The 12,057-nt window shown below is 36.0% G+C and overlaps 1 protein-coding gene across 1 annotated transcript; it reads left to right on the forward strand.

Annotated features, from left to right (window-relative positions):
* Window positions 1–6,978: 6,978 nt before the first annotated feature.
* LOC18447114 (11S globulin seed storage protein 2) lies at window positions 6,979–10,387 on the forward strand. Its single transcript, XM_006857218.2, has 4 exons — window positions 6,979–7,316; window positions 7,515–7,783; window positions 8,533–8,982; window positions 9,839–10,387. The coding sequence occupies exons 1-4, from the start codon at window positions 7,010–7,012 to the stop codon at window positions 10,223–10,225; spliced, it is 1,413 nt and encodes a 470-aa protein (XP_006857280.1). The 5' UTR covers window positions 6,979–7,009; the 3' UTR covers window positions 10,226–10,387.
* The last annotated feature ends 1,670 nt before the right edge of the window (window positions 10,388–12,057 follow it).

Here is a 12,057-nt window from a genome sequence, read left to right on the forward strand (position 1 = left end):
TAATTTGATTGTTTAGAGCCTAAGCTCTATACAAACTGCACCCTTATAGAAATAACCCAAATTCAACTTTGTATGCATTCTACCCCATTACTTTTAAGGGGAGTATATAATGAGACCATTTATTTTTGGTACATGAAGATCACAATTACTTACAACCAACCGATGTGAAATCTGATAGCTTGAGTGTAACACAAAGTTCAAAAAAAAATTCTTTTAAACTTTGAGCTTGGTCAATGAAATAAATGTAGCTACCCAATTTCACATCTAATTATAAAGATTAATGGTGATCGTCTTGTATCAAATGTAAATATTCTCATTACATATTTTCCCTATTTTTAATATCATATTAAAATCCAAGAATGTTTTTTCCTTATATTTACCACAATAAAAAAATTTAACACTAAAATACTTTTTTTCTCTCTTGCCCTATAGCAAATCTCTCTCTCTATCCCTTATCTCTCACTTTTTCTCTCAAACTCTCTCTCTCTACCCCCTCTCTTTCTCTCTCTACCCACCATCTATCTCTCTTGCCTTGTTGGGTGGCCTGGCGAATCATTCTCTCTACCGCCTTGTCTCTCACTTTTTCTCTCTACCCCTCTCTTTCTTTCTCTACCCACCATCTATCTCTCTTGCCCTTGTTGGGAAGCCGAGCAGGCTGATAATGTGAATAGCCCGCACCCCTTGCTGCTCCGCCGGTGCACCCATATAGCACCCGCACTAATTGCTGCTACGTATGCACCATTGGTGGTGGTAGTCGAAGAGAGAGGATATATAGGAGAATGGGGCATCCGTTATTGGGGCAGTTGAGAGTTGTTGTTTAGGCGGGGTGCATCATAAGAGGAATGCAAGACAAAATTAGCAGGGAAGATTTGCTCTTCTTGTTACTTCATTTATGGAGAAATGCTGAAATTGTTGTCTTCAGGGAAAGATGGGTACCCATCTAAACTCAAAAGCTATATCTATAGAATATAATGTGACATTTTTTAAAAAAATAGAGAGAGAAGTGTGCACATCTGTGAGAAGGAGACGACATCTTGTTTCATTCCATAGATCTCCGTTCCCCACTGAGAGAATGTGTTTGTTTCCTTCCGCAGAGACAATGGGTTTCTTTTCTAGAGAAGGCGGGTGGAGAGAGAGAAATGGTGGGTAGAAAAAAAAGAGAGGGCCGGTCGAGAGAGATAGAGAGAATTTTAGAGAGAGAGAAGGTGGGTCAAGAGAGAAAGTACTGTAATAGGGGAAGAGATATAAAAAGAGCATTTTAATTTTAAATTTTTAGACTTTTTGACTTGAAGTAAATACAAGAAAAAATAATGTTGGATCTAGGGTATGATACTATAACTATTGGGAATAGATTGTAACGCACTATAAAATTTACTGGTAAATAACACCGGAAAAAATTAACAGCGTTTTAGATAGAGAAATAAAAACGAGAAAAAAAATCACAAAAAAAAAGAACAAAACGTACGGATACGAGTATTCCGACATTGATCAAATTCAATAGAAAAAAAAAACACCCACAAATAGGCCACTCTCTCTCTATACGATCTATAAAGATCAATTCTTTTTTATTCAATGAAAATCGTCAGTTTACATTATACAATCCTCGTTTTATAATCTCAAACATTTGCTAAGATAACTCCTAGTCACGTACCCCGAAAGTTCTAAAAGGAACTTCTAATACAATGCTAACTCTATCTAATATCCTAATACTTACTAGAAAAGACTATAACACGACACTTCAACCCTATCTAAAGCCTACAAGACCATATCACGTGCCATCCCCATCTAAAACCTACAAGAACATATCACGTGCCATCCCCAAAAGATAAATCCTTTGCTTTCCTACTTAAACCCAAACATAATAACTAATCAAAATATTGATTCTTTCCATCTAACTCAAAAAGATATCCATCCTTTCAAAATAGGAAACGAAGTATACTTTTTAAAACTAAAGATAATTTTTCTTCTACAAGTAACTCCTATCCAAAAAAAAAAACTACGGACTTTTTGTTTCTTAACAAGAACTAAAAAAACTACAAGCTCTTTTATCTCTTAACAAAAAGAGACTTTATAAAAGTAACCTAAAAAAATACTAATCCTATTTCTAAAACTTGATCCTAATAAAATAAAATAAAAAAATCTATCCACATCTCTAAAAATAAAAATAAAATTTTGAACATCTCAATTTTGATCGGCATTAAGATTTCTACAAAATTGATTTTAGGGACATCTATAATTTTCCCCTAAATAAATCCTTCCCAATGTACAACTATTTTTTATTGATCCCTCTCTGGTCCACCCCAATGCATAGCTATTTCTTTTACCTCTCTCTCATGTGGAAAGATGAAATTATTCACATAGATTGGTGCTCGCAACCCTATTGAGATAGGGCTGGGCCCGATGACTTCGCCCGTGCCGACCCTAAAAAGGTAGGGCCAGGGCCAGGGCCACAGTTTGTGGCCTGGGGGCCTGCCTTGGGTCCCGGGCAACCAGGTTTGGCCCGGCTTTGTTAAGGCCAGCACATGCTTAACCCATTGCCACCCCTATTGCCACCCTTATGAGATCAGGAGCTCCAAACTATTTTTTTTAGGGGTTAACATAATCAAAATCACCCTTGTGATTATTTCTTTTGGTTCCATTTTGTGTGTTAGGAGTAAAATTTTGGGCCTTACTCTGGAGGTTTATAGCTTCTTCCTCTTTCAAATGTTCTGCACAAGAAGCATTTCCGATATGGGTATTTAAAAATCATGGAGGGACATTTTTAATTTTTGTGATGGGTAATTTGGAAAGAATGTAATACGAAGTTAAAATTTATAGTCAGAACGAGGTCGTGGTGGTAGCACCACTTGAGCCTTAGTTTAAAAAGGTCACGACCTCCATTCTCACTAATACTTCAAAAAATTGACTCTTTCTAAAATGCGTTGGGGCCTGTAATCCCAGCTGATTTACCAAAAAATTAAAAAAAGCTCATATTTATAGTGGAATAGTCTATAGAGTACCATGGGAAGGCCTCTAAGAGAGAGACTGTGGAGTCCTACATGTGAAATTGAATTTGGTACGTTTATCTAGAGTGTTCTATGTAAATTGCTCCAAGCATTTTGACTTTGTCATAAGGAAGAGATAAGGTCCCTATAATGGCAAGAGATAATCTAGAAAGCCTCTCTGTATGACCTACATATACATGTCCTTTGATTGTGAGATATTTAGGAATGAGAAGTAGCCTCCTATGCTGGCACCTTGAATAAAATCTTTAATTTAGAAAGTACTCCATGCTCCTTCCAACAAGTAGGATTAGAGCAAGGCTCATGAGAAAAATTATTATTCAGGTAATTCAACAAACAAACAAACAAAAAAAATCTTTTTCTCACTAAAATGACTATAAAAAATGGTGTACTCAAATGAAAATATTGTTGGCTTCATAAGACAATTAGGATGTTGTTGAAAAGGGATATGAATACCCTTTGGAAGATTTCACTGAGTCAAAATAAAAAGAGATTGCTAAAAGAGCCATGAAAGCTTTTTTTATTGGGATTGTATACTATAAGACCATATATCTTTGGTGTAAGAAGGTCAAAGTTATTTCTAGTCATTATATGTCAAATTGGATGGCTTGTGTGTCAAGAAGTTCGATAATTTTTTCAAACATTGAGGCCAGCCAGTGACACTCTTACAAGTTACAACCACCCTATTTGAAATTTGATGGACAAGAGTGATTGTAACAAAAGTAAATAGTCTCTTTGTATACTTTTTTTCTTCTTTCTTTTACACAAATGCATAGATGAACCACTTCTTGAAAAGCTACTTCCACAGTAAATTCCAATCGAGTGGAGGAGAGTCTTCAAAATTCCTCTAATGGAGCAAAGTGAAGAATGTTCACCTTTAAATTCTTAGGACCGAGTATGAAGCATTGCACATAAATAAATCTTGGACACTCTTAAAATACTTCTCAAGAGTCTTGGATGTAGAAAATTAATTGAGAAGAAATTGGAAGAAATTGAATATGTTCAGCTGATTAAAAATATAATGGTCACTTGATTATAAGTATGAGCATATTGTTGTAGTCATCAAAGAATCGAAGGATCTGGAAGCTCTGACAGCTGACTAACTCATAAAATCCTTGTGGTAATTTAAAAAAGAAAATCTACTTGGAAATTCTTGTATACCTTTTGTACAATAAAAATAAAAAGGTAACAAACATCCCAAGCCATCAAATGTTAATTGAATAGTCTGGGGTTCACAAACTCCATGTACAAGTTTTCTCAGACTTTTATATCAATGGACAATCTAGCCATCTAATTCACAACAGATGGCTGTAGTGTCAGTTAACTTCTTATAGTAAACTTGTTGAATACTTTTCCTTTTGTTAAATTAAATAAATAAATAATAGATGATCCACCCAAATACCATAGGAGTATAAAGTACAGCAGAAAGGAATCTTGCGGCATTTTATTTTGAAATCAGTGGGGAAGATTCATGCGGCATCTTAATAAAAGAAAAATAAGTGTTAAAAAAAAGACTTAATAAAAGAAAATGAATAATAGGATGTTAAGGATCGTCCATCAAAAAGGATTGTTCAGATTCTATTTCTGAATTGGATTTTTATATATGGCAACCATACATTTGATTATATTTTTTTATTAATTTTGGGAGTAGTATAAAGATGATTTGAGAGTTTTGAAATAGATTCCACAAGGTGTTTTAGCCATGGTATCAAATATAGAATTCGATCCCATAGTTTACAGAAGTGAAGTTCTAAGCACATGATCGAATGATGAACACCTTCAAAAAAAACCTGGAGTTATATGAAGCTTCAAGCCTTTTCCAACACTTACGTGATCATATTGTCCCAGACAATATAATCACACTAGTGTTTTGGTGTTCCAAATGTAAATAGGTTGTTTTTGCTGGATTCACCATGTATGAATAATGAGCAAAAGGCCATGCATCAGCTCCAAACATGGGCAACAATGGGATAAAAGTCCCCTTGACGGATTGAATTCGATTATTAAAGGGTGCAGTTTCATACTTCTCTAAAAAAAACTTTGAAGGTTGCAATGTAGTAGAGTTGAGGTATTTTATCATATCCATTTGATTTAATCAAATGATGCAGAATTTTTATACGGTTTTTTGAGAAAGTGTTAAATTCTAACACATCTGTATGATGCTAAACCCTAACATATCCGTAGGATAGCGTCAAATATATACTATCCAACAAAATTGGACGATGACAAATACTGCAACTATATTTCTACCAAGTTGCCGCTTATAGAAACTTTTCTTTAATTAAAATACTGGTTTGAAATGTGGAACCAACCCGGTTAATTTAAGAAATACTTTTATAATTTATATGTATCCAAAATTTAATTTGTTTTATATTTGAATTTTTGCATGAACAAGTTACAAGGTGACGTATTGTGATAATAGACGCCCCCATAGGTTTGGGTTAGGGGGGTTTAGCAGCTTCACTTGAAGCTTTTCAATAAAAGTAGGATTAGAGAAAGGAGGTGACGTATTGTGATAATAGACGCCGCCATAGGTTTGGGTTATGGGGGTTTAGCAGCTTCACTTGAAGCTTTTTAATAAAAGTAGGATTAGAGAAAGGAGGAGAGAGAGAAAGAGAGAAATAAAAGTAGGATTAGAGAAAGGAGGAGAGAGAGAAAGAGAGAAGTTTGGGAGATTGAGGTGTGAAGATAAAGAAATGATGTGTTTAAAAATAGTTGTTTTTCTATAATTTGTTTGGGTTAAAAAAATAGAATTAAAGTGGATAAAGTTAGATTAGAAAGTTAAAAGATATAAAAACCTAGGATTTTCATGCTTCAAAATATGTTTTGAAAACTTGGTTCTATAGAGATATGATATCCAAAAATAGGAGGTATGGAGATATTTTTCTAAAAGTTTATATAAGGTGTCAGTAAGAGGTAAGACATATTTCTGAACTCCTTCAAAAAACGTTGTTTAGATATTGAAAAGCCTTCAAATTGATCATCTCGATTTTGAGACATAGACATGGAAAAAATTAGATTTCAAGTTCTAAAAGTAATGTTTCTTGTAACGCATTATTTGAGCCGTCCATTTTCAAGATTTTTAATTGCTTATGGACCTGCTTTATCTTAACTATTTTTTTAGTTCAAAATTTGACAATGAGATATGAAAATAGATTTTCAGGTTATCTAAAAAAAATTTGACACCAAAATTATATCGTACGGTAGTTTAGAGTTGCACCTTTTTTGTTTGATTGTTTAAGGTTTCAACCATATGCAAACCGCACCTTTTTATTAAACATGTTATTGTTATTTTGAGGGTTAGAAAATATTGCCTTGCCATTCAAACTGGTTTATAAATGTAAGGTTAGCAATGGGTTGTGGGGGCCAGCAATGACCAACCTAGGGAATGTTAATAAATTTAAAATCTATAATCTAGCCCCAATATTTGGGTTGGGTTGGGCATGCGCCAAATGTCATATCGCCTAGTCTAGCCTCGTTTTCTCTTTATAATAATAAATAAATAAAGGGAATAGCTTTCATGGTCCTGTGGAGCAAACAAGGGTACAAACTGGTCCACAGGACCATGAAAGCTATTCCCTTTAAAAAAAAAAAAAAAAGAAAAAAAAAAGAAACATTCCCCACAAAAAAAAAAAGAAAGAGAAATAAAATTGAAAGGAAGAAATAAAGAATTATAAACATTTTTAATGAAAATAAACTAAGAATATGAAATTTGAGATATAGAACAGTCCAAACAATCAAGAACTCAACCCACTTTGAAAAATCAAGAGGGAAAAAACAAAAACTTGGTGCACCTCCGATTCTCTTCCACCACGTAAAGCAGCCCCATCAACACGACTATACACATGCAATGCAAGGTGGAACCCATCCCTGCCATGCACCACACGTGTATGCAACCTCGCGCCACCAAAGATTCCCATTCCTCTCACCACCACCACCACCCTATATAAGCATTTATGAGCCCCCACGTCTAATCACCTCATCCTAAGTGTTTTATATCTGAAACCATGGCTTTCACGAAATCTCTAGTTTCTTTTGTGCTCTTCTCTCTCTTCGTCTCTGCATTTTCTCTCTCTACAGAGACTCGATCCCAGGAGAGTCTGAGAGAGGCTCGACAATGTCGAATCGATCGCATTCCGACGAGTCGACCGGCTCGACGCATACAGAGTGAGGGAGGACACACTGAGATTTGGGATGAGTACGAGGACCAGTTTCTGTGTGCTGGTGTCGCTGCTATTCGCAACACTATTCACCCCAACTCTCTCTCTCTACCCAACTTCGAACCAGCTCCACGCCTAGTGTATATCCAAAAAGGTGTTTCATCCCCTTGTTCATCGAAAATAGCTGATTTTTTCCAATTTTTCGTCATTCTCTCTCGAAAAGATTTCATCTTCTTGTAATCTCTCTTTTCTCTTACCATCTTTCCTATAATATTAACTCCTTCTCTCTCTCTCTCTCTATCTATCTATTATACATGTTAGCTAAAGGAAATGCACCTTGAATTGATGGCAGGGCGAGGCATCATAAGCATTGTATTCCCGGGTTGTACAGAGAGCTTCCAGTCACAGGGATATATTAGAACCAGAGTTGGAGGAGAGGGGCAACAGCAGCAGGGCATCAAAGACCGGCACCAAAAGGTTCAGACCATCAAACAGGGAGACGCGATTGCTATACCCGCAGGTGCTGCTCATTGGTGCTACAACGATGGTTCTGAAGACCTCATTGCCTTCTCTATCACTGATGTCACCAATGACGCCAATCAGATTGAGCAAAGTTTGAAGGTTTGCACTTTCTCTCTCTCTCTCTCTCTCTAGATTAGACTGGTAAGGTAGCATTCCCGCTCTCCCTCTCTCTATATATATATAGACTGGAGTGCGAGGCTATGATTCACACCCAACCACTCCCTCTCTCTCTCTCTTTCTGTCATGATCATACCTTTGATGTTCCAGTGAATTACGTACCGACACATAAAATATACTAAAATATAAAATGAAATGAGTCAATTTTGGATTAAAATTAGACCGGAAGGTCGATCAACTCCAGGTTTTTTATTTTTTTTCAAAATTGTCCGAGGATATCATTTTCGGACTGTATTTTATGGTTTTTTATATTTTTTTAGTATCTTGATAGTAGGGTTGCGCCTTAATATTTTGGGTAGTACCCAGTTAGTCCGATGTTAGCCGCAATTTGTTTATTTATTTATTTTTTTTATTTTATTTATTTTTACCTTTTTAATTTATTTAAAAGCGGTTTAAAGTTGGCATCTTCGTACCGCCTTAGCTCATTTTTTTTTAAAAAAAAATAAGGGGCCGAGGACTCCAACTTTGGACTGCCTTGTAGACTTGGCATATCCTACGAACGAAAAACAAAATAAGAGCGGTATACTCGGCCAATTTTGAAAAAAATAAAAAAAATACGTAATTTCTACTATTGCCCCATTTCAGAATTTTTTTTTTTTTTTCTGTTTTTTCTTCGTGTCCGTATGTAAATTACTCTTGCTTGATAATACACTGCTGTTGTATATTTTCAGTCGTTCTACTTAGCTGGTGGGCAACCAAGGAGGGGTCAGGAAGAGGGCCAGCAAGAGCAAGAGCAAGAGCAAGAGCAAGAGAGACAAAACTCTGTAAACGTTATCAACGAACTCAACGCGGAGCAACTCGCTGAGGCATTTGCGGTGCCAATCGAGTTGATTCGAAGTTTGCAGAAGCCAGATGAGAGGGGTTGGATTGTGCGCGTGGAGAAAGAATCGCTGGGAGTTATCAGACCCGATGAGGAGGAGGAAGAGAGAGAAAGGTACAGTGAGAGGAGCAACGGTTACGAAGAGAGAGAATGCAATGCTAGGATCAGGCAAAACATTGATAACCCACGTAGGGCTGACATCTACTCTCGCCAAGCTGGTCACATTCAAATTGTGAATAGGCAGACGCTTCCAATCTTGAGCATACTGGACATGAGCATTGAGAAGGGCCACCTTCACCCGGTATGAATCCTCGCTCTCTCCATACCTTCAATTGGTAGGGTAGGGATGTTTTGCTCGAGTGTTCAAAAAATCGATTCGGCCAAGGTACTCCGATACTGGCCGAGAAAAGTTATTCGGCCGAGTCCGAGTAACTTGGCCGAGTTCATGTAATTCAGCCAAATTTTGATCTCTCTCTAACAACAACTACTACTGCTATTACTTCTAGTGCCCATTGCCTCTCACTACTCTGATTACTGTTATTATTGGTTCCTCTCTCCCTCTCTCTCTCTTCCCCGCACTTCAGTGCTACATGCCCACGGCACCGTAAACCCTCGCCTTAACTATAGTTATAGTTATCAAGTGTGGACCGGACCACCCAGTTAAATTGTCGAACAATATCTCGACTGTTTTGATTTAAAGCAGAAATCTAGTTTAATTGAAAATTGATAACTATTTGACTGGCTGGTTTTGAGTGATTACACCAGCTAAACAAAATAAATTATATTTTATATTGTCAAAATGATATTCTTTTTTTTTTAATTATATTTTATATTATCAAAATGTTATTGTTATTTTTTTTATATCTTCTTGAAATCTGCACTGCATAATATCCAACAACTTTTAGCAGCTAGATCAATCAATAAATAAACTTATATATTTCATGTTTTTAAAATATTTTCTATACTTTTGACCGCTTTCGTTTGATCCTAATAAGTGGGGCTATAACTCCTATCACCACCACCATTATCGTTCTTTCCAACAATTACTCTCCATCTCTCTGCTATTAATCTTATCACCCCCACACTACACTCTCTCTCCTATTTACTACTATTGCTCCTCGCTCTGTATCTAACCACTCGCCTCCCTCCTCTTGCAGAATGCCCTCTATGCCCCCCACTGGACAATAAACGCGCACACCATCGTCCTCATCACCCGCGGCGAGGGCAACATTCAGGTGATCGGCACCAATGGCCGAAAGGTCATGGATGACCGGGTTCACGAGGGTGACGTCTTTGTGATCCCACAATACTTCACGGCAATGAGCAAGGCAGGCAACGAGGGCCTGGAGTGGGTGGCTATCAAGACCTCAGACCTCCCCATGAAGAGTCCAATTCTTGGCCATGCCTCAGCCATCAAGGGAATTCCCATTGAAGTCTTGAAGAATGCTTATAAGATCACTACACAGGAGGCCCGAGATATCAAACTCAACAGAAAGGATCAGTACATGCTTTTGCCACCAAGATCCACCTCTTCTAGACCATGAGTGAGTTTTTGTACATGGAGATAGACTACATGTGAAGGGGTAGTTAAGGTTTTAGTCTACTTTTTAATAAGAAGCTGTGTATAGGCATAAGAGAATAAGAGAGAAGATGGAGATGAGTTCTTTTTGGACTTGAATAAACAGAGGTCTTCCTCCTTGTGGCTATGTGTTTTGTGTGAGCGCTCTCTCTCTCTCTCAAATAATAAGGTCTCACACGCATAAACAATAATAAGGTATTAACTGTTAACTAATATTTACGCTGGTTGGAATAAAATGTTGCTTTTCTAAATTAAGGACATTAATATAGAACCTCTAACAATCAGCACCATTGGTCCATGAATTTCTTAGAGAAAAAAATCTCGATAAGGCGTGAATTTTAATCTGAGGTGCACTTGGACAGCCATAATCATCATAATTGGTCCATGAATTTTTTGTTTAAAGAAAATTATATGAAGCTTTAATTTCATTTACAAACACTTCAATAATCCGCTAAAAAACTCTCTAATTAATCATCTCATTCTCCGACGTTAGGATTTCGAGTCCTTAAAATTCATCAGGAAACTTTCCAAGTGATCGTCTCATCTCCAAAAATAAGGATTTCCATTCAATCTCTAATTAATTAATCATCTCATCCAGGGAACTAAGGATTTCGAGTCTTTAAAATCCGTCAGGAAACTTTCCAATTAATTCATAAATGAGGTTGAAATGGATTTTTCAGGCCACTGCAGGGGTTTTCTGCATGAGCAGTGCATTTTCCAATAGGGCCTGGCGAAACGCCTTACCTTGATTCTTTAAGAAGTTGACGCCATATACAAGCCACACCCTCAATCATCAAATTATTAGTTCTTGGAGGTAACTAAATTTTCAGTGTTTGATGGAAGACTTGGGGCGACTACTAAACCCGGGCCCGAGCCAAGTGCTCGGCCTGAGTCCGAGTAACTCGGCCCAAGTTGCGTCGAGTATTGTTCAAGCTCAAAATTTTTAAAATTTTAAAATATATATATAAAAAAATAAAAATAGGAAGCACATGTTTAAAGTAAAATTAAACAAAACACATCTACCTAAGATCAAGAAAGAGGTAAACAGAATTCAAAAAAATCAATTTGTGACTAGGGATCTTTTTGAAAAAATCTAAAAATAGAATATATAAAAATAGTTATTCATGGCCAAAATCCTTTCGAATATTTTCCTAAATGATAAAACACATTAAAAAATGTATTACAAATAGATTTCATATTTTAAAAAAATTTATAATATTTTTTTAATTATTTTTAAGATCCCCAAGTTGGACACCATCCTGGGAGATCCTAACGAGCCCGAATTACTCGAACAGTCCAACACTGAATAATTTGACGTTTTTCTATGGCATTAAACAATATATTGAAATTAGAGAACATATTGAAAGGATGCAGTTTATATAAGGCCTTGGAAGGATGCAGTTTACATAAGGACTAGAAGTGTATTGTTATATTGTACAGATTAAAATTCATTTTGGTTGTTGAATTTTCTATTAGTAGCCTTTCTATAACTAAATGTATTGTTAAATTGTATAGATTAAAATTCATTTTGGTTACTAAATTTTTTCTTAGTAGCCTATCATATCCATCCTAACATTTGATATCAATTACTTCGAAAATGGCTACTCCATGGACTATTCTTTCCAATTTGATAAAAAAAAAAAAAATTAACTGGCTTTAACTTTTTCATTTAAAAAAATAAAAAAAAATATCCTATTATCCCCTATTTTTAACTTCTATAGCTCATCAAACTTAAAAATTAAAAATATTACTTATAAGCAAAAAAACTCCATCTTTTCTGTTTTCCAATCCTTTAAA

The sequence above is a fragment of the Amborella trichopoda genome, chromosome 7, assembly GCF_054954075.1.
Source record: "Amborella trichopoda isolate Santa Cruz 75 chromosome 7, AtrichopodaSantaCruz75HAP2 v2.0, whole genome shotgun sequence".
Taxonomy (NCBI): domain Eukaryota; kingdom Viridiplantae; phylum Streptophyta; class Magnoliopsida; order Amborellales; family Amborellaceae; genus Amborella; species Amborella trichopoda.

Coding starts and splice junctions, on each gene's coding strand:
- LOC18447114 (XM_006857218.2), top strand. CDS start 7,010: ATGGCTTTCACGAAATCTCTAGTTTCTTTTGTGCTCTTCTCTCTCTTC. Junction 7,317..7,514: donor CCTAGTGTATATCCAAAAAG/GTGTTTCATCCC, acceptor AATTGATGGCAG/GGCGAGGCATCATAAGCATT. Junction 7,784..8,532: donor AGATTGAGCAAAGTTTGAAG/GTTTGCACTTTC, acceptor GTATATTTTCAG/TCGTTCTACTTAGCTGGTGG.